Source organism: Amblyomma mixtum, chromosome 9 (genome assembly GCF_055824585.1).
Source record: "Amblyomma mixtum isolate Tamu chromosome 9, ASM5582458v1, whole genome shotgun sequence".
NCBI classification, from domain to species: Eukaryota; Metazoa; Arthropoda; class Arachnida; order Ixodida; family Ixodidae; genus Amblyomma; species Amblyomma mixtum.
In genome coordinates, this window is record NC_143020.1 from 34,092,314 (window position 1) to 34,115,300 (window position 22,987).

The following is a 22,987-nucleotide window of genomic DNA, read 5'->3' on the forward strand; positions in this document are numbered from 1 at the left end:
ACAGATTCGACAACGATAATTTCCTGCTCAAGATTTGCCGTCCGTCACAGCTCTCCCGCTCGTAGTCTGAAATTCGCTGAAGAGAAGATGGCCGGAGCTTTCACAGCGCTGCACCGAACTGCACACACAGACAGCCGGAATTAATTTCAATTTCATGATTTACAAATGAAAGGCAAGTGATCCAGCTTACTCACTCTTATCAAAACGCTTGCCCCACAGACGACCAGCCCTACGACCCCACGCTTCGCTCGCCGTCGTTGCTTAGAGTCGTATTTCAATGCCATCTTAACAGGGCCACCTCGGGGGTCGCAGACACACAATAATTGAGTCGACCTCCACATCACCACGACTCATCCCGACTAAGTGACAACGCGTGACCCATGCGCGCGTAACGTCTAGCTGGGAGTTCTCTGCTTTCTGCATACATGCATAAAGTGCTGTAAGCACAAACTCCCCTGCCCACACCCCCCCCCCTTCCACAAACACACGCACGTTGCGCACAGTATTAGGCGGGAAACAACCATCGCGTTGAACCTCCTCACACGCCCCCTAGATCCGTCGCAGACCGAGCACTACTTTTCCTGCTACAGAGAGGAAGGGAGATAGAGAGAGACCATTTTGCGTAATGGGAGCCAATTTGACGTTTCCGCTCGAATGCAAGCTCCACCGAGCTGTGTCTCAGCTGCTTCTCGAGCTACATGACTTCTGGTCGCGACGCGCGGAGCTCTCTCAGCGCGCTATTATACAAACGCACACACGCGAAGTCGTCGGACCCGTCGAGATACGCCGCCATCTCGCTCCCTGGCTTCACGGCCGCGACTTTCTTTTTCTTTTTGTTTTCCTGGCTCCTTTTCTTCTATCTTTCTTTCTCTTCGAGATAGAGCTCGCGCGTCCGTCCCCTAATAACGCTTGCAGCCTTGTTGCGGTGTCGAGCGTCGGTTCCCGCGCAGTTTCTTCAGAGGAAGCAATTAGCGCGCGCGCTTTCTAGTCTCACACAGCTTCTGTGTGTGGAGCTGTTGGCTCGCTATCGCATGTCGCGAGAAAAGCGGAGGGTGTGGGGTAGAGTGTTGGTCTTTTTGCGTCGCTCCCGTGGCAGTGGCCTCTTCGCACGCCAGGGTCTCGCGTTTTCCCGCGTGTGAATGCATGCGCCGTTGCTTAGACGTCGTCGCCGATATTTATTGCTGTCCCGGATGTGAGAATCGAGTGGTCGCCTTGCTGCGCACGCTCCGACTTGTGGGCACGTGGGCTTGGCGACGTCGACGACGTGACCTTGAACTTGCCGTCGTCAAAGGCAACGCTCTCATTAAAGTTGTTTACTTTCCTCCCATTTTTATCTAAGACCAAAACGACTTCGGCTGTCTCCAAGCGGACGAAAGCAACCAGGAGGAGAGGGTAGCGTGGAGAGGGCGACTATTTATTCTAGTGGGCCGTTTACTGTGCGATGTCAGTGCACGTTAAAGAACCCCACCTAGTAGAAATTGTCCGGAGCCCTTCACTATGGCGTCCCTAATAGTCTGAGTCTGACAGCGATTCCTCTTGCCCACACAAACCCGGACACTATTTCTTCTTTTACAATCACAATCGTTATGTGAAAGAGCGCATAGCACAAATGTAAAGCCCTGCCTTAACCAAGCCGTACAAACGTGTCTGCGTGGCAATGCAGTAGCGTGTGTGACTCGCAATCCGAGGGCCCGAAGGCCAGGAGTTTACGATGCGTCAGTGGTGAGGCTGGCGCCATCTATGGGATCCTCTTGCAACAGCTACGTTTTCGACTAGTCATCATTTTTCCGTCACGCCGATGGCAACGCCGACACCGTCTTTTCTGAGACAAGGGGCTTGAGTGCTTTCGCGTAAAATGACTTTGGAACTCAAGGACGAAGGTTCTATTCATCTCCCATATACTTGCAGCTCTAGAAGAGGAGTAGGCGAAAACGTTTAAAACAATGGGCCCTCAGTTCAGGGGGCTCTCAGGACTATGGTGTAGGGGCTGGTAGTGCCGGAAGAAGGTGGGACCGGAGGTCTTCTTGACGTCGGCGGATGTGATTGAGCAGTGCAACTGGTTGGCTTTGCTCCGTGAACACCCGGGGGGAGAGGGTGGATCCTTCTAGGAATCGCAGCGGTTGGAACGGTGAAGAGACGGAAGCAGTGGAGAGAGTGTTGGCGCCACCCCAGAACCTGTAGGAGTTATCGCAGTGGGCGTACCCTACGTATTCAGTGTAGTTGGGGTGTCAGGACCGTTGCAGGAAGAGTCTGATCAAGTGGGTAGAGTGGGTAGGAGTGTGCATCGGTGCTTTGCGAAGTGTGGGATATTGAGAGGCGTCAAAAGTCCTCCGTTAGATGGCTGAATCACAAATCATGTGTCCCAGATATTTTTGACCAAGGAGACTTAGTGCGTATTGAGTGTGAGTGCTTCATGTGGTGCGAATCGCACTTACTCCATTGGTCTCACCTTTTGTAACCTGTCTGGCTTATTGCCACCGAAGGCTCTCCGGTATCACTCACGGTTCTCTCCCTCTTTAATCTCCTTTCCGGCGCTGTTCTCCATACCGTGTATCCTGCGGAGCAGTAGCAGCAGTCCAGCAGGCGTGATGTGCCGAGCCGTGCTGCTGACGGCGCTGGCCGTGCTTGTCGTGGCCGTGGTCAGCGCCAACCGGGACGCGGACATCTTCGCCGAGTCCGACCACGAGGTGGTCTACCGCTTCCCGCGAGGCGCCAGGAGCGGCGGCTCTCGGAGCAGAGGTAAGTGCAGCCGGTGACGCCTGGCCGTGCGAAGAACCATACTGGAGCCTCACTTACCACGTTACCGGTCATCTTTGGGTAGTAAGGAGGGATTCCCAAGCAGCACAGATAATCGGCCCAATATTGGCAACGCATTGGCAAAAGGCCGGTCCTTCCAAGGACCAGAGTGAAACCATCCATTTGCAATACTGGGCCGCTTACCTGCGCTGCATGGGTGCGAACTCGAAAAACGCTACGCGACTGTTCTTTCACTCTGCGATAAAGTGAAAGCAAAATCTTTATCACCTCGGTCACTCAGGCTGTCATTTAAGAATTCAGCGTAAAGAGACAAGTAGGCACAATAAGGATAACAATAAGAAATGAGATGTATGTACAGGTGCCGTAATAAGTAAATGGAAAGCAATATTAACGAAAAAAATTAACATTGCCCGCTCAATTCATGCATCCTTGAATACATATGGGCAGACTAATTGTGATTGTGCGAATTACACAGTGCACCAACAAGCACGGACCATTATGCTTTAGATTTAAAGCAATTAAATTTTTTTGCCAAAGTCGCCTTCCATTTACTCACCACCGTCTTAAGAGCTTGAAATAATGCAAAAAAATGTGAGCTTTTTTCTTCAAAGTTGACCTTTTTATCTGTTTGCTTTTTGAGCGAAAGTTTGCCGTCTTTGCGAAATAGCGAGACGCTTAGCTGATGCCATTCTCTTGTGTCAAAAGTAAATGGAAGGCGACTTTGTCAAAAAATTTAATTTCTTTAAATCTAAAGCATAATGGTCCGTGCTTGTTGGTGCACAGTGCAATTCGCAAAATTACAATTAGGCTGCACATATGTATTCAAGGATGCATGAATTGGGGGGCCAATGAATAAATTTTTTCGTGAATATTGCCTTCCATTTACTTTTGACGGCGCCTACTTGTTTGTTGGCGCTAAATTCTTCTAAAATGATGACATAATTACAACCAGCCCAGTTGTGTGTGGTTCCACTCAGGATACCTGACAATGAAAGCGCCAGTACTCACAGAGACCTAGCATTTGTCGTTAGGTATTTGTGTGATCGTAGGGCGTCACTGAGAAAACGCAGATTGGTTACAGAGAAACAAATTTTCAATGGTCAGAAGAGGGTTGGGCGATGTATATTGACGTCGTAGAGCAAACTACAATCAGCTAGAGAGAATCCCGTAGCAGTTTGTAAGTACGTGATCAGGTGACTTTACTTCGTCACACAATGTTCGGTTACTGGCTCCAATGGAGCTATAAAACGAAACTTGCCTAACCAGAAGGCGAATAGTTGTGTGTTTTTAAGTACCGCGACAGACAGAGCGTTTTGTATTAGCCTACCTTTGCCACAAATTAGCACGAAGAAAAGTAGGCGACTAGGCAGGTATGCGAGGTTTAACATTCGAAGCGACGCATGCGCTATGGGGGACGTCGTAGTGGAGGGCTCCGGATTAGTTTAGATTACCTGAGCTTGTGTAACGTGCGCTGACATCGCAGTTCTGCTGATTCAATTCTGTTATCTTCCTCCACACATACTGGTAGTCTCTATACCCTTTGTGACTGAGTTGCTTAAGATTCACCACCGTCTTAAGAACTTGAAAGATTGCAGAAAAATTTGAGCTTTTTTATGTTGACTTTTTCCTCTGTTTGCTTTTCAGAGCGAAAATTTGCTGTCTCTGCGAAATAGCGAGACGCTTAGCTGATGCCATTTTCTTTCGCTTATGCTCTGCGAAGCTTACAGTACGAAGAACTACAACAATAGGTGCTTCCCCAAACCCAAAAGCTGCGCTCAGCTTAGGAAATATTCGGTCTGCCTCACCAAACAGACGTCTCGGTGCTTTAGGAAAAAGTTGTTAAAAAGCCTTTGCTTCTTCTTCAATTGCACTTGCGATATTCTCGACACAACTATAACGGCCTGTCCAAGAGCCGGTTAATGAAACTGTTCTATTAAAAAGATATTTGTTCTCTTCCTAACAAGACGCGGTTGTTGGCCCATTACGGGTCGTGTACTCGTGTTGTCGCCCTGACTGCCTATACGACGACGTGAAAGATAAAATGATATCAACTCCGAATTCAAATAACCGTCGTCATCTAGCCCTGGATTAACCACAAAGGAATCTTCTACGGCTGAAGGCTGCTGTAAAGGCAAGGCTAGTCTTCCCTTAAAACAACTTGATATTGCTGAAACGCTGGCACACACCACAGCGCCATTCTTGGCACAGTTAATTACCTGTCGCATAGTGTGTGCATAACGTGTGCAACAGTATTGGTATCTGGGGTTCGACGTCCCAAAATGGCACATAGGCTTTGAGAGATGCCGTGGTGGGGGGCTCCGGTTTTATCTAGACCACTGGGGTTTCTTTAACGTGCACTAACGTCTCGCACCACAAGGGCGCTTTTGCATTTCGCCTCAGTCTAAGCTGCCGCCGCGGTCGGGATTCAATCCCGTGAGCGTGGGTTCAGCAGGCAAATGCCATAACCAGTAAGCCACCACAGCACGAATATACAATTGGAAGACGCCGCTAAAAACAATTCCTCTTGCACTTCAAAATATACCACCATAAAAGCAGTCGCGCCGATGTCGAAAGAGATCGCTTCAGCCTTGCCTTCATTTCCTCGTTTTTTGATGCTTGAGCTTCGTGCAGTCTTCAAGATGCAAATGTGCTTTGTTCTTTATCGCCGCGGAGTGAATCTTTCTGACGAATGCTCTTTTGAAACTCTTTTGAAACGTGTTTGTCCTGCATCGCTTCGAATCAATGGCCCAGGTTGAAGAAGGCCGCCACAGAATAAGCCACCGCAGCGATTGGTGTGCTTCAGAGACGTGCGGGAAAAATTTGGGCCGACACTCGCGAACTGTTGCTTACTTTCTCGCAGTTATTTCAACTTGAAAACTACGCAAAACTTCCTCGCCTTCACTCGCCTACTCTTCAGGTCACTCACTTTGAAAGCTCCTCCCCGTTCACTTTGGCCGACGGTGGGAGGCGCAGCATTATGTCATATGCAGAGTGAAGCTTTCTATAGCAAGCACGCTTCTCACTGCCGCAAGACCTTCCATGGCTTTCTCGCTTCGACGCGGACTTAATTATGCCAACTGCTGCACTTGTCAAGAATCCCAACTTTCTTTCTTTGCAAACCTGCTTCAAGGTCCAAGCTCTTCTTCTAGATCTTCCGCAAGCTCGCCTACCTCTTCCAGAACCTCTTCAAGTTCATCTTCAGGCTCATCGTCGAGCTGGATTCCGTCAGTGTTGAGAAGACAGGGAACCAACCAGAAACCAGCAAACCCCAACCCGCCGAGACCAGTGTACAACACTCGAAGGCCGGCTCCATACCCAACGATGCCTCCTTTCAGGCACGTCACTCCGAGCTCAGTTTCGTATCCGAGACAACAGGGAAGGCTCGTGCCTCCAAGCGCTCCCTCGTATCCGGGGCAGAGGGGTTTGTATCCTCAGTTGCCAGGTTACCGACCGCAGGTGCCCAGCGCACCACCGACGGAGCCAGGAAAGGTCGGACCGGGACAGACGAGACCAGTGCAGCCTACGGGTGGGGTTCACCCTCCGGGATTCAAACCATTGGTTCCTAGTGCTCCCCCCATAGCACCTGGCTACCCAGGCGGGAGACCCTTAGTACCGAAGAACGATAACACTCCGCGAGCACCTAATCCTCTAAGCCCAGTGCAAATCACGAGAATACCTCCGCCATACCCCACTATGCCGCCTCCAAGACCTGCGCCTCCAGGCTCTCCGTTTTATCCGGGACAGGCAGGGAGACCCGCACCTCCAAGTGCTCCGCCGTATCCTGGTCGTGGGGTTTCCTATCCCCAGGTCCCTGGCTACCGGCCACAGATACCAAGTGCGCCACCATTGGAACCTGGAAAAACGGCTCCTGAACCGACCAAGCCCGTGCTGCACCCAAGCGGTGCTCAGTATCCTCGAGGTTTCATGCCAGTGCCTCCTAGCGCTCCTCCTGCAGAAATCGGGCCCGGTTATCCAGGTAGCAGGATTTCTGCGCCCGGTTATCAACCCGGAAGCAGTCCCACTTACCCCAGTGGTCAGTATCCCGGTCGTGGTCTCCCGTCTTCTCCCCGTAACCAGTATCCTGGGCTTGGCCAACCCGGTTCCTTGCCAGGACAGTTCGCGGGCACCAGACATGGTCATCAAAGTTACCCGGGGAGTCAATATCCAGCCCCCGGACAAGTTCAACCAGGATACCCTGGAGGGCGCTACCCAACACCGGCATCGCGGCAACCTGGATATCCTTATCCTTCCAGTGGCCAGCATCCAGCGCAGGCACGACCGGGCCATCCTTCTCAACAGCCCCAGAGTTCAGGACGGAGTTACCCCGGTGCTCAATACCCAAGTGCGTTAGGTTACCCTGGAAGACCCACTCCAGGAATCTCTTCAGGAGGCTATTCCAGCCTCTCCTATCCTGCTGTCCCGAAGACGCCCAGCGCCCGAATAGTTGAAGTCCCAAGAGGAAGCAGCAGTCTTGGAGGCAGTAAGAGGCTTACAGGTCACATATCGGCAGCAACTCAGCTGCTTTGCTTTTCACTGACGGAAGTCTCAGTGTGCGGCGCCAAAAGACAGCACTGAGAAGCTTGCTCTGTCTTGTTTTGGGAGGACGAAATGAGCCTGCATCTGCTGCGCCGAGTGCTTAGCTAGCGCACTTTTCTGTCGCTTATGCGATGCGGTAGTTGCGTTCACGCCAAGGTGCGCTACCGAAAACGCTCGACAGGGTCACCTGCTGCGAAGTTCACATATGACAAAAAACCGCCTCATATGTCACCTTAACAACATTTCTGAACAAAGTTTAATTTCAGTAAAACAGGGCATTATTTCCGCGCCTAGTGCTGTTTCAACGAAATCACTCACTTAACTGCGTACCCTGCCACCAACCTCCCGTCTCCACAAGGAAACGGGGATTCTGCTACGAAGCCTTCCGTCGCTTTCCAAGACTTCTTTCTCTGCTGCAGGTTCCTTCATTATTATGCTTTTGCAAACATGGAGCCGAATCCTTTCATGTTTTCGTTACATGTGCTTTTGCGACGTGTTTGTCCCGCTTCTGTACCACACCACCGCTTCAGTGTTTTGGAGCTTCATGTCAAGTGCGCTGTCTCTGGATGTAACAAAAAGATTATACAACACAAATCTCTTCTTGACCGCTGAGAAGTCGGCAACCTTAAACAGTGGACAAAAGCTTGTTTGCTTCATTCGCTTCGAAATTTCTGAACCATCATCAATTTCCGCAATCTGCCGGTTTTACTGAACCTTCATGCTTGCTTTCGCTCTTTCAAAGGCGAAACCTCAGCGAACGTCGAAGATCCGACGCTTCTTGCTTTTTCCACCGGAGCGACGCATGCATTAAGATGTCCTGCGAAGCTTTCTGCGGCAATGCACCTCTTCACTATCGCAGAACAGCCTTCAGCTTCAGTGCTTCAACGTCCTTTCAGCTTTTGAAAGAACGAAGTGTCACGCATTTCGATTAAAGCGTTTTATGTTTCCCTGACCTCGCTTAAGGTTCAAGTTCCTCGTCAAGATCATCTGGAAGTTCATCCAGATCTTCTGGAAGCTCCTCTAGAAATTCTGGAGGCTCATCGAGTTCGTCTTCCAGCTCATCGCATGGTGGACTTGCGTCACTGTTCAAGAGACCAGGAGGTAGGAAACCGTCGAAACCTAAACCTCCAGGACCCGTGTACGTCACGAGAAAGCCGTCTCCTGGACCTACTTCCAGGCCTGCTCCATACCCCACAATGCCACCGCCAAGGCCCGCTCCTTACCCCACAATGCCACCTCCAAGGCCACCTCCGAGCGCACCTTATCCGGGTCAGGGTGGTTCATACCCACACCCTCCGGGCAACAGACCACAGACGCCAAGTGCACCACCAATGGAACCAGGAAGAGTAGTTCCGGGACAGTCCCATCCTGTTCAGCAGCCAGGCGGAGGTCAGCACCCTCCAGGGTTCAAACCTCTTCCTCCTAGCGCTCCTCCCGCGGAGCCCACATACCCTGGCGGAAGGCCTTCAGCTCCAGGTTATCCACCTGGAAGCTATCCTGGTCACCCCGGCGGCGGCCAGTATCCAGGTCATGGTCAACCAGGCTATCCGGGAGGTCGTCCTCCAGGCCCTGGACACGGTCAGCCAGGATATCCCGGAGGACAGTATCCGGCCCCAGGCGCGGGCCAGCAAGGCTACCCTTATCCTCCCGGCGGCCAGTATCCAGGCCAGGGAAGGCCAGGTTATCCTGGGCAATACCCGAGTCCAGGACAGGGTTATCCTGGCGGTCACTACCCAGGAGCAGGAGGCTATCCAGGCGGCAACTACCCAGGAGGTGGTGGATATCCTGGAGGCCGTTACCCTGGCGCAGGAGGCTACCCAGGTGGTCAATACCCAGGCGTCTATCCCGGTGGTTATCCCTCTGGCGTCTACAACCCTTCGCTACCAAAGAAGCCTGGTGGTCTTCTCGGGCAACTTTTGGGCGGTACTGGTGGTGGCGGCCTCGGGGGAAAAAAGGGTCCGGGTCACGTGTTTGCGCCAACGCACCCCTTCTATGGAGGAGTACCGGTGGCCAGTGTTTACGGCGTAGAGAAAAATCTTAAGAAGAAAGGCATCAAACAGAAGGACATCGCCAAGGTGCTTGGGGCTGCGCTCCTGTATAAGACGTTGCGTCACCGCAGGAAGAGGTGGAAGCCCAAGTTCTATGGAGGTTACTATGGGTCGAGCTACTATGGATCTGGTTATGGCCCGGGTTACTATGGCTATGGTGGACGGCGATACTATGGCTCTTCTCAAGGCCGGTATCGCAATACTACTCTCGGCAACGGGACTGCTGCAGTAATCGACGGTGCCGCCGAGAACGTCACCTACATAGGTAAAGGCGAAAAATTATAACGTCGTTTTATACGCTTTTAGATATTATTACGCAACACTTCACTGCTTTCTTAGTAGCAGTGATGTTTTTCTGAATGTCTAACAAATTATTTTGCGAGTTTCTAGGCCGGCTTCCAAGATTGAAACATTCTGTCCCCAGCCATAGAATGTTAACATTAGCAATGGGTCTTTTTTTTCAGTCTTTGAATCAGTCGCTGAAAGATGACAAGGACGATAAACACATACATGCTGCGGAAGTTCACTCGCATATATAAAGATTAAGAGCAAACGAATATTTACTAGCGAGTTTCTAAAAGATAACATTGGCTAACGATGGGCTAAAAAGTGGTCGCTCCTTAACTACATATTTGCAGAAGGCTTTCAATAAAGCCTACTGTACTCGTTTGCATAAAAGTCTTCTGCAACGTCTCAGCATGCCTCACCAGCTGGTTTTATACGGCCGTTAACTCAAGTGTCAGCGTACTTTCTTATGGAGCACATTTTGATTTACGTCCATGCACGGTACTCGAGTTGACTGCAAGGCCGTTGAGTCAACTTTCACGGAACGTGCTCAAAACGCAGTCAGGCAACTCCCAAAAAGAAAACTCTCCGCTGCGTACCTGCGCACAATTTTCTGCAGCCATTCCAACGATGACGTTTTAAGACGGCCAAAGAAAGCATAGTCTGCAACAGCGTACTCTATATTCATTGAAGCAAAGGCCGTAAAAAGGTTTATTGCCTTTTCAGTGCCGAAACTATCTGCACTTCGCGAAAAATTCTTACTGGCTCTCCTGCGTGGTTTCTGCTTTAAAGGCTTTGATGGCGCTTATAATAGTTTACACACGCTCAACTGACGCTATAATATGTCGGACAAAAGTTTTCACGCGGGGAGAATTTTTGTAGAGACTTCAGTTGATCGACATGTGCACTGCAAGAAACCCCTCACAGCAATCAAGTTGGAATGAAATCCAGCTATGTAGATGAGTAATTGCGTGTGGTATTTCGGAAGCCATGCTTTGACGATGGCCGCTTTGATGCATCGATCGTTTTTGAATTTTACTCGACAAGCAATGATAAGCGTTTCGCAGGCCTTAATAAAGACCGCAATTGCTTTCCAGCACAAAATAAGAGAATGCAAGTGTATGTTGTGCTCTCGACAAAACCTAACATAAATAGCGCTACCAACCTGGAAATTCTTTGGGACGACGGGCGAACTGCGCTAGTTGTGAATCATGGCCGCCTCTAAGCTCAGAGTTCTTGGAGATGCATCCGAATTGCTATTCTACTGAACACTCATCCCCGAGATTTCATTCCGCAATTATCCTTTCTTAATGTTGTCAGATGTAGCACGTATAGAACGCCGGGACGGGAAGCACTCTCGGTTTAGTTAATCCCAGCGTCCTGTCTTTGCCGACTCCAAACTAACGTCCTGTAGTTGATTTATAATTCTTGGTTTTAAATAAGGCGTTCTTTCGTCCCAACTTTGTGGGTCCTAACTCCCTTTGGTATCTCGTGCACTTAAGCGGCATCCATAAGTGTAGGCTGTTGCAGCAGCCACCGCTAGGATGCGCGCTAATCTGATGCACGCTGGAGTTCCTGCGTAGGTCTTTCCACTTGTCATAATATTCACTGTACTGTCGTCTGCAATTGGTGAGAATGCTTCCAGCAATCACGAGGGATGAGCTTAATGTATTCCTACGAGCAATATGGGTACGAATAGTTGTAGTTTCCCGTAGTCTGTAGTTTCCCGTAGTCTGTAGTTTCCCGTATTCTGTAGTTTCCCGTAGTCTGCAGTTTCCCGTAGGAAGCACTAACAGTAACTCTAGTGTCGGTTGGGCACTTCCGGTAATGAGCCTCGTCGTCGGGATGCCTGCACACTACAAACAGAAGGAAGTAAAATGGGAGTGAAGCTGTCCTTTAGTGCATTCTTTTTTATAAAAGGGAGTGCAATAGAGGAAAGATTACTCTTTTTACTCGCATATCGGCGTATTCCTATTTAGATTGCGGTATTCCAGGTTCTTGCATAGCTGCCGCCACAGCTGCTACCGAAAGGGGAGATATTAAAACTTCTTTTCGGGTGTTCTGCCTGCACTTCGCCTGACTCTCTACTTTCGCTGGGTGCGCAGAGGAGTGCCGCTACAAGAAGGAACCCTGGGAAGAGTGCGACCGCGCCACCAACACGCAGAAGCGCAAGCTCATCCTCAAGCGCGGCAGCGGCAAGTGCGAGCCCACCAAGGAACTCACTAGGAACTGCAAGAAAGGTGAGATGACGGCCTGAGCGAGACGGTCCGTACTTGGGCCATGCTGCGGGGCATTTGTCGCTTCTCAAGGGGAAATAACCGCTATTGAATAGTCTTTGTTAGATGTTTAGTTAGAATTTCGTGTTTCCATCTTCTCTTCTCTCGGTTCTCTCTGAAGTAATTAACGTCGTAGCGTGTAAGGAGTTGCTAAGCCAATCGTATTTTTGTTACACTCCTTCCAGATGTTTCCGTTCCGCCTTTCTTTTTCTCCCTCGAAGCTTCTAACTGCTGTTTCTTGTTTTTTTCTGTGTCTTCCTCCTCTCTCTGAAACATTGCTCTCAGTGCCCTCGTCAAGTAAGTGCTTTTCCTAGCGCCTTCCATTTACCCTTGTCTAAAATTCCTAACTTCCTAGCGATAAAAAGAAATTGGGGCCTTCTTAACGACATTCTTAACCCTTTCAGGCGCTTTGTACACAATTGCGTCCGCGTCAAACTTTCAGCTTTTTCTGAGAAACTAGTGCACTTAGCAGTGATTTCATTATTTCAGTAAAACTGAGCGCTCTTCTTGTGTCAAATAAATTGTTTTTATTTCGTACCTTATAGCGAACGCAGTAAGCAACACTTTACATAACAGTGAGATAGGTAGCACTTGGTCCGCCGTTTCTGTGCTGACAGATTTGGTCGCGAGTGAAAACATCGGTTTTTTCTCAATTTCCAGCGTAATGTACAGGCGCGGCCACAAGTAAACGGAGCACGCTATTGCGTTCGAAGTGCAATCACGCTTTCTCCATTGGTAATGAAGAAGCGTTGTTTGTCTACAAGAAAGCCCACTAACCTCCTCTACCAGCATGCGCGTACCACTGCTGGGAATTTCAATTAGGTGACGCGTGAAAAATATGCGAAGACACTTGCGTGCTCCGTTTACTTTTGTCCGCGCCTGTACATCTTTGAAGCACAAAGTGATTCCAAGATCCCTAGGGTCCTTACCTGACACACGAAAACATTTCGATGGTACTATTTCTAACAAATCTGACACTTCGAACGGAATTCTCCACATCGTTAAAAACTTACCTGCTGGTCTTTCGCGCTCGAAAACTAACAAATTTTCTTTGAGGCCTGAATATACTACTTAGGTGAATAAATAGATTTCTTTCAAAACAAAAAATGGCGCCTGAAAGGGTTAAGGAAGAAAATGTGATAGCGCTTAGGTTTCCTGCTATGGTGTCTATAATGAGTCTAATGTTCTTGCGATTTCCCCTCCAAAACTACGATTGGTACCGGCTCCATTGGCCTTATATGATATGCATGAGTCATCACCTTCTAAAAGGTTCGAGCACCTTCCTATCGTATGGCATTACGCTGATCCGACCCACTAATCCACTTGAATCCGTTTTATTTTTATGGTGGGCATACTTACAAAATTTTGATGCTTCTTAGGAATTTTTGGCGCTGGAAGAACTACCCAATTTTGGGGGACCGCAGATTTTCAAATTTGACGGTGACCTATGATGGGTCTGCTTGTGCTGATTGATGACGTCACGACTCTCTGAATAGCATTCATAGACCGCGAGGAGTATTCATACTAGTACTGGCTCAGTGGTACAGAGGTTAAGAGCTGCGCTACTGCTGTGGCACGTGTCTGTTTCAAACAACCCCACTGGTGTGGCTTGTGATAGCCATGTTAGCTCTTCCTGAGCTCCCGTAAGGATCATGCGCGGCGCCATGGAGGGCAGGTGGCAGAGGAGTTGAATTATTTGAATTAATTAAATTGCCACGTGCCATGGGGGGGGGGGGGGGGGGGGGGGGCAGGTACCTCACAACCCGGTGGGAAGGCTGCCTCGTGCAATGGTGCCCAGGTTGTCAGGACTTCACAACGTCATGTTACCTCTCTCGACCAATCATTCGGAATAGCAAATTTGACGGTACTCTGATTGGCTCATTTCCGGTCACGTGACCCTGACATTTCTAAATTTACCAGCCAGGAAATTTTTGATTTGCATGCTCTTTAATTAGGGAATCGTGATCCCGTTTGACCAATAAAGGAATTTCATTACGGAGAAGCCGGAAACTGCGTGACAACCGAAATGCTGTCTAATTAAAATAAGTCCCCTTCAACTCATATGCTTCGAAAAAAGCGACCCTAAAATGTTCGCACCTACCGAAAAGGAGTCAAAGTTGGTGCGTCACCGAAGTTAAATGTGAGGTTGGCAAGAGACGTTATCAAAAAAGTTGCTTAGTTTAGAAATCGATGAAGTTTAGAATCTGACGCAGTTTCCTCCAATGGTATCTGCCGCTCTGAGTAACAAAAATCTAGGCGGCACAGGCTTAGATACAAACCACCACATCTGTTTCGTTGTCACGCTAAAACCAATTAAATAGCGTTCTCAAGATATCTGTGGTATGGGAAAGGAAACGGGTAGATGTGCACACACTTTGTCGAGCGCAAAATAAACACCTTAAGTCCTTTTCTATGGTGAACATCCACCAAGCCTTTCACCCGAATGTGAATAAAACGTGTTCAGCCATTCTCCATTTCAACGGTTTGTGAACTACTCAGTCTCCCAGTAACTTGCCCAGCCAATCGATGAGACGTATGATAGTTGAGCATCCACGGATGCTTGGAGCACTCCCAGCAGAACGGCCAGAATGTTCTGTCCGCAAATATCTGAACTTTCGAGGGAACAACCTTCGCAAAGGCAACGTCACATCAGTTTCGATTTAGAAGCGAAACACATGTGCGCTGACAGCCAGGATGGCACAACATCCTCATTTAAGGCAGTAATGAAGAAACATTGCACTTCAGGTTGCGACGCGTTCGTATTTCCGGACCACATCATTTGCGTGTTGCCGTCATCTGCCACGTGACACACTGCTCTAAGGAGTGCCATTCCTGCGAACGTTGCTCAAAGCCACTCTCTGTCGGTTGCCCTAGAACTGTCTTCTCTATACGCGCAGTAGATACACGAGCATTAATGCTGGGGCGTGTCCACATTTATCTGTTTATCAAAAACACGTCCAGGTCCAGAATGCATCGCAGAAAGGAGTGGAATCAGTTTTGTTGCTAACACATCCTTATGTTCTTCAGCCTAACTGCATCCACTGCAAGGAAAATCCACGATCATTGACCTTCAGTCAGCTCTAAGCAAGACTAGCCGTGGCTACATTATCTCCGCCAGCACCCTGCCGGCCCTTCTAAGTTTGCTTCTTCTTCCAAATTGTTACTTAAACAGCACTCAGTTTTGCTGCTTTATAACAAAGCAAACTCGCCCCTCCTTCAAGTGAGATGAAAGCAGAAATGATTAAACCCTTCTACTCTATCATAAACAGCGTAGTTTCATTTATGAAGAACAATATATTAACAAAACCATTTACACATTAACACGCAATAAAATACTGTACATGTACAAGCGAGAAGGTTTTCAAAGGACTGCATAAAATATTCCTTCTTTCCAACAGCGCGAGATTGGAATGAGGTACCCATTCAAGTTGCATGTGCAAAGAGCTGCAAGGAGTTCACTACGTTGACTGAATTATTGCAGTAGCATCTGACATATATAATTCATGTATTTTTCCAAAGCACATGAATGCATGTACGTACATTTTCGGAGAGTGCTGTTATGACCAGTGTCCTTTCAGCTGGAATATGTAATTCTTGCGTTCTTGTGGTCCTACAGACATAAATGCTTCACGTGCTCCTCGTTCTGTCTGTGTTGTGAACATCCTGTTGTGTTCCTGTTTTTAATTGTTTGTTGCACTCTTTTGCAGCGTGCCGCTACGAAAAGGGCGCGTGGAACGCGTGTAACACGACCGCCAACACGCGCACCCGAGTAGACAAGCTCAAGCCCCGGAGCGACCCCACGTGCGAACCCACCCGCCAGGTCACTAAGAAGTGCAAGTCTGGTTAGCCATCTTCCCGTTTCTCTTTCCATTTTTTCTTCTTTGGTGGATCTGTGTTGGGATAAACGGCACGTTATGGAAAAGAACTTACTTGAACGCGCGAGGCTTGAATGTTCCTCTTGTTGAATTCATTGCCTCCTGCTACAATATCCGCCAAGTTTCGCTGAGATGTATGGTGGAGGTTCTTCACATCTTGGTGTCCAGAATCTACGGAAAAAAGAACTGTGGGGGTACATGGAACCGTCGCCAACCCAATCGTGCGCCCACAAAACAAACTCCTCTGAGAAACGGGTTCGCCCAAACTGTGGTCTGCTGAAAAGTGACGGCTAACTTTCCGCCACTGCGTCGCCTGTCATGTCTAATATAGTTATTTTTCCACGTGTTTAGTAAACCCTAGACCCCTTCTAATTGCTGACAAGTAGGCTGAGGTCTTTATTTGGTTGACTGAGAGCCTCGGGATCCTTGCCTAGCCGGATATGGCCACTGAGGTTACCCGACTTTCCTTCCAGCTTTTACTACTAACCATTTTCAAAATTCGTTTCACTAGGTGGTACAAAACGACTGTTTAGGTCTTTGCAAACCGATGTTGAGCAAGGGAACCGTAATAACAAAATTAACAGACAAGAAAGCAAGATAAATAATTGAACTCTTTAAAGTGATAACAATGAAAGAAGATGAATATGTGAACAGCACTTCCTTCAAGCTCACTATGATAGAATATCCCTATCTGATATCAAAACAGCTATTAGTGTGTGTGCCCACCCTCCATTCTTACAAAATATTTTCCCAAATGAACAATAAAATATTTGAATATAAGCACTCATTCTGTTCGTCATCTAATTCCCAGGTTGTTTGTCAAAGTTCACGCTTTCCATCGAAAAAAAAGTGCACCATGTGTGAGGGCCTTTAGGCTTTACTTGCTAGAATAAAATGCTCTAACGCCTCGCATTTTTGCAAGCAGGCTGAATTGAACACAACAGCTTAGTTAACGGCCTGGTTTCCCTATCCTGCACCTGCATATTAGTTGCATACCAAGTGGCTGTCACACCAGGAGAAGTTTATTGCTCCTGTTCGGCCGGATTAAAATGATGACCCAAAAATTGCATTAGATTGTGCATAAACACGATCCATTTTCCATGATTTCATCATCGAAGGGAGACCATGACACCATTTTTCTACCACGTTTCTTCCTCGCAGGGCTTGGCTGCCGCTACAACCGCAGTGTCAAGTGGAGTGAGTGTGACACCCAGACGCAGACCCGGACCAAGACGATGCCGCTGGTGAGCGGCAACAGCGCGACATGTGAGAGCCACAAGGTGGTCACCAAGCCGTGCCGTTCGGCTGGCGACCTGCGTCAGGCAAAGCGCAGGCCCAAGCAGGGTAAGAAACACATTGGTCATCATCATCATCAGCCTGCCTACTCCCACTGCAGAGCAAAGGCCTCTCCCATGTCTCTCCAATTAACCCTATCCTTCGCCAATTGCGGCCACCGTATTCCCGCAAATTTCTTAACCTCATCCGCCCACCTAACTTTCTGCCGCCCCCTGCTATGTTTGCCTTCTCTTGGAATCCACCCCGTTACCCTGAATGACCAGCGGTTATCTTGCCTTCGCATTACATTCCCTGCCCAAGCCCATTTCTTCCTCTTGAATTCGACTAGGATGTCATTAACCTGCGTTTGTTCCCTCACCCACTCCACCCAATTCGGATCTTCTAACGTTACGCCTATTTTCCTTTCCATAGCTCGCTGCGTTATCTTTAACTTAGGCTGAACCCTTTTCTTTAGCCTCCATGTTTCTGCCCCATGGGTGAGTACCGGTAAGATGGAGCTATTGTATACTTTTCGCTTGAGGGATATCGGCAAAGTGTCATTCATGATCGGAGGGAGAGAGAGAAAAACTTTATCATGGCAAGTGTGTTTAGACCCCCCTCTGCCATATGCGCTCCACCCCATTCTTCTTCTTCTAGTTATTTCCCTCTCATGATCCGGATCAGCGGTCACCTTGCATTGGACACTTTGCTTCAAATGTTTTTGGGGAAGCGATTCACGAAAAACCAGGATTACTCTGGGATTTCACTTGTGGGAAGTGTTTTTAAAAGACAAAATCATTGATAAACGTTGAAGTGTTATAAGGAACAGCACACTGACAAAGGGCAAGGGAAGCAGGCAGTAGTGATATAGAAGAGAGAAGAGATTTTGTTGTCGACTGTGGCCTTCCTCAGTAACTCCGCTGCTCTCATCGGAAACGTTTTATCAACTAGATCAAGTTTTTGCCCTACCTTACTTGCCATTACTTTGCACAGAGACGGTCACATTGTTATTTATAGGTTGTTGTACGCTACAAAGAACCGTATAAATAAAAATACATTAGCGGACTGCTTGTGGGCAGAAGAGCCAGCAGAAGAGATGACACAAGTGATTACCGACCCATCAAAACGTGCTTTGTGCTCAGATTTTTTTTTTATCTACCTCCGACTAAAGGGAATGCCGCAGTACTCCCCATTGCTCAGTTGCATGTGCCATGGTGCCGAAGGACCTTCAGCTACCCTCGCTCGCAGCTGTAACGGTCGGCAACGACGCTACCATGTTATCAGAATGCCATTAAAAAAAAGAAAGGCTCGCGCTTTTTTTTCTACCGATGGGGACATTTGGCGAACCAGACCTTTAGGCTCTGGGTGGATGCTCACGTGTTTCTTAACGACATTCTGATAGCGCTCCGAGACTGCCTGAAACTTTACGAAAAAACTGAGACCTGCTGCCGACCACTGAGCCTCACAAAACGAAAATAAAAAGTTGTTTTCTATCAAGTATATGTGTTTAGATAGATCCCCACTGGGTGAGCATTTTCAGTTTCTTGTAGAAGGTTTTTCATGGAACATTTTTAAAGTTTGCATCATGTATAGGGTGCTTCGAAAGTTCCCAGGCCACAATGTCTGCTTTTGAGGAGTGTTTTGGGGCATTCATGGTATTCTCCAACCTCAAACTTTATGTAGATAATCTGAGAAGTAACATTTTCACCATTGAGAGGCTTGACAGTTTTATAGGCGTCCTGTGCAACAGATTGTTCTGGTGCAAAATAAACTCTATGGCCTGGGAACTTTTCAGCACTAATACACTACTCCACTAGGTGTAAGCGGGTCACAGAGTTTGTGTGAAGCTCAACCTTCAATATGACCTCGGCAAAACCTAGCGCAGCAACAGCCCATGCAGAAATAAAACAATCAATGGGTTTCGAACCCTGAGTGGCATGAACAGATCAGCTTTGCTGGCCACTGCACGAGGAAACTATGCGAAGCTGCTACACACACTCACACTGTGCATTGCAGATTGTCGTCTTCATCAACTTCCATCTGCGTATGAACAGATCAAATCAGCTTAACCTTGATCAGAGCTTAATCAGTCTAATGTCGTCGCCAGATGTGCCAACCAACCAGCAAAAGCAAAAGGCAAGAGCCAACCATGCTACACACATTCTTTCGTATGCCTGCTCGCTTTTGCTACGTTAAAACCCTACCACTTTTTGACACATCTTGTACATTGACTGATCATACAAACAAGTAGCAGATCAGACTGCAGCAAGAGACATCCATTCGTTTTACTGCGCGGTGTCCAGATGGTGTGAATAAAGGAGAGGCAGACGAGTCATTATGTGGTTTGAGCCCAAGTATGCATTTCTTGAATGCAAGAATTGTTGCAACAATTATCTTTCGGTCGCTTGCAGATGAGGAAGAGGAAGAGGACGACGAGTGAGCATCAAAGACCGGTGGATGGGCTCTTCAAACTGCCTTGTTCGTGTGAAAAGGCAGACCAGATATTTCAAAGCCAGCGGGAAAAAAGCGAGGTAATGGACGAGAGGGGCTGTTTTTTCAACTCAAAGCATGAACCTCGACCACGTCTTCATCGGGGAATAAGGCAACACGCAGCAGTCCACCATGACAAGACATCGGATGCCATCGCCAAGCCATGGGGAGTGCCGGTGGGAGGGAGTTGTTCTGGGCGAAAAAAGGAACATTCATTTTTTATTTCATTCATCGTATTGTGTCCAGACACTACGAAGGCAGGAAGGCCTGATTAACTTTTACTTCATCTTTTACCCTCTTATCATTGTCAGACTGCTTTAGGTGCGTTAATGGCTTCTCGTGGCTCTTCCTTGCCATGAAGGTCATCAAAAAATATTGATTACGACTTTTGTCTCGGCACAGCTCTTGCTCGAACCAAAGATCTCACGACAACACAAGTCTGAGACACGGTAACGTCAACACCACTACATTTTTGCGTGCAAAATAGCATGTACCGTGTGTTGTTAGTGTAATTGAATGTTACCATATGGTCTAAACGTTGCGAACATCGACGCGCAACCATATAAACATGGAAAACTCTTGCAGTATAGAGAAAATTTGGGAAGCTTTTTGCAAACTTTTGCGTCGGCTCGACCTGAGCCGAGATGCGAGTCGATGGCTTTTGACTTTTAAAAGACTACTCAAATTAAGATTCCTTTTTAATGAGCATATATTTGCAGTCCTTGGCTTCACTCATGTTCCTTCTCACGGTGACACTGCAGTTGTGACCACTTGTAATGTCTCAGTAGGCGTGCTTTATTACACATCTTTTAGACGACTGAAACCAGGCTGAAGCTGCGTATGTCTAGAGGAACAGAAACAGGGAACATATCGAAGAGGCTCATCTCGTGCAGTTGTGTACGAGTGTTCAGAAGAATGCACAGTTAGTCCAGTGGCTCTGTATTAGCTTGTCTCATGGACGAAAAACAATATCGGGCAACAGATATCGCGGCTATAATCGACCCCAATGAGAACTTTTATTGACATAGTCGACTTACAGGCTTCTATATTTAAGAATTCAGTTGCGAGGAGCATGGCAGATGCGTAGTTCAGTAGTTAGGCGGCACCAACGAGAAATATTTGAGAAAAATCCCATCGACATGCACTTGTAAGTCGTTCTTCAATGTATTGGTCGTTGCATCATGAAAACATCTTCGACGAGTTGCTCTTCCACACTTGTAGAGCTTGAAAAGAGCTGGTTCTGCCTATCTGCTTCATATGTGAGACACTACAAGCATCTTCACTTGAGAAGGGATCAGTGTGCTCCCAGCTCAATAATCATAACCGTACAGTGATCTTCGAGTCTCTAAAAGCATAGGATTGGAAACCATTCCTCTTCCTGACGTACGGGAGGCACTTTTCCCATATCGAACGGTTAACATCGCTCCATCGGGGTGCTTGTTAGACATACCCTTTAGAGCGCAAGCGCACACAACCGTTCAGTTCTCTATGAGTGGGGTCTTGGCAGTCTTTCTCGTGCTTTGTGCATATTAATCGATGTGCCAACCGAATACTTTCAGGGCATTCCAGGTGAGGGTGGGAAAGCGATGGGTCGGTGATGTGTGCGGGGGACCCATCCACACGCTCTGACATTGCGCGTGGCTTAATTACATAACCATCTTTTTCATACTTCAGCTCTTATACTTAATGCATTTGACGTGGGGAAAGGAAGGGGGAGGGGAGATTAAGGGTAACCGTTGTTTGACGTAGTGTCATTCCCCAACCTAATTCCGCCGTAGTGAATACTCCTTCCTCTCTTGTCCAGTGTATATCCGCGTGTCCTTGGCAAAGTTAACTATGGTGTCCCTTCTTTTTGGACAACGAAAAATGTGCGCGAAACTACGTTTCTTTTTATTTTCTTTACTTGTTTGCTTCTGAGTGACTTACACTATGAATAAAAGAAATGCCTTAAAATGTTGTTGCGTCTTGAGTGTCGCCTTCGACATGAACTCAATAAAATTTCATTTTGCCAAACGGAGAGCCACCGTTTAGGTTTCAAATGGCCGCACACATTGTGGCACAGGCAATGGTTTGCAATCGAACTCGTCGGGTCTTTTATATTCGCCAAGTCTAATAACCGCCATTTTCTACGTTCAGGTAAGTTACCCTGGGGCGGACTTCGTAACGAATCATTTCGTTTTGCTTTGTTTCGGTAGACTGCGATTGGCCGCAGCTTTCCTGAGACATCAGTGGCGGATGACATCAGCGACAGAAACGAAGAATAATCTGTACGTTCGGGAACACGCCCCCTGGTCATTTAAGCTGTAATTGTATAATAGCAAAGTGAGCGCTTCACGCTGGTGTACGGACCTTCCACGTCTGTCATGTCGATGTCGCATTTTCGCCTGCTATGAGAGGCCCCGTCGTACCAACTGCACATGATGATTTACGATACAGTGCGTTCAAGCACAGCGAACAAGTATATTTTCTACTATTGTTGGCCCTAAAAACATTTGCCACCGGCAATCTTCCTAGTACAAGAACCTTGGGCTAAGACATCACCGGTACTGACGATTGGTAAGTACCAATGGCACCTATAACGATTGGACGTCATATGGTGCAATTAGGGAAGAGGGGGGTACAGCTTCCACGAGGCAGGTCCAGGTAGCTGGATATTAGCGGATCCAGAGAATAATAATTACCGCCAAGCTGTTGGTATCAAACATGCCATGCGGCCTCAGTGATGTTTGCACAAGTTGTCTTCACCGTTTTGTTGTCGCGAAAACACAGAATAGGGCAATATAAAGATAGTTTCAAAAAGGGCTACTTTTGCAATAAGAGCCTAGAAAAACAACGTATCAGGCATATGTGATGAACACGACACTCCGGCGCGCGCTATTTCAACTTCGTGAAACCTCGTCACAGTTCCCTTATTATCTGATGTTTTTACACATTGCTAGCCTGTTTATTATAGCGTCACGTGATGGCGACGACACGCAGATGAAGCGAAGGCTTTATTGATAAACTGTTGTCTGGCTGGACTTGTGCCCAAAAACCGAAAAAAACCCTGGCGGCGATATCGGCATGTGCGCTCCGCGGCCGTGAGGTGATTGTATCAGTTGTTATTGGGTGAGCTCAATTACAATATCATAGCGAAGAGTGCATCAAACACCGACAACAACTTCGAGAATTGACGAACCTGTTAACAGTGATCATGTTCGATCCACATTCCACTTTCACGTAGCAAACGGGAAGTGACAAAGTAGGGTGTAGGCCGTAGGCGGGAAATGCAAAGAATATAAATAAAAACGTCATAAAGCTTTGAGGTAATGGGTCAGAACCTTCTATTAAGAAAGTAGAGTTTCGTCGGTCACAAATTCTGCTGATAATTATTTCATAACCAGACGCGTTAACCACAGCCCATATATTTCATAGGCTATGCATAACGCATTTCATAGTCCGGGCA

The 22,987-nt window shown here is 47.8% G+C and overlaps 1 protein-coding gene across 4 annotated transcripts in view; it reads left to right on the forward strand.

Moving 5' to 3' along the window:
- The window catches only part of LOC149328702 (uncharacterized), a 59,793-nt gene extending 38,294 nt beyond the window's left edge, over positions 1-21,499 (forward strand). The window contains exons 1-8 of one of the 4 annotated variants that reach the window (XM_089559653.1): positions 2,205-2,402; positions 2,567-2,739; positions 5,888-7,237; positions 8,257-9,606; positions 11,732-11,866; positions 15,610-15,744; positions 16,939-17,121; positions 19,464-21,499. In XM_089559653.1, the coding sequence (XP_089415779.1) occupies positions 2,589-2,739; positions 5,888-7,237; positions 8,257-9,606; positions 11,732-11,866; positions 15,610-15,744; positions 16,939-17,121; positions 19,464-19,492 (3,333 nt within the window). In that variant the 5' untranslated portion in view covers positions 2,205-2,402; positions 2,567-2,588 and the 3' untranslated portion in view covers positions 19,493-21,499. Of the gene's footprint in view, positions 1-2,204; positions 2,403-2,566; positions 2,740-5,887; positions 7,238-8,256; positions 9,607-11,731; positions 11,867-15,609; positions 15,745-16,938; positions 17,122-19,463 lie in introns of those variants that run through there. The other 3 variants (XM_089559652.1, XM_089559654.1, XM_089559655.1) reach the window with 3 other exon arrangements.
- Positions 21,500-22,987: the final 1,488 nt, after the last annotated feature.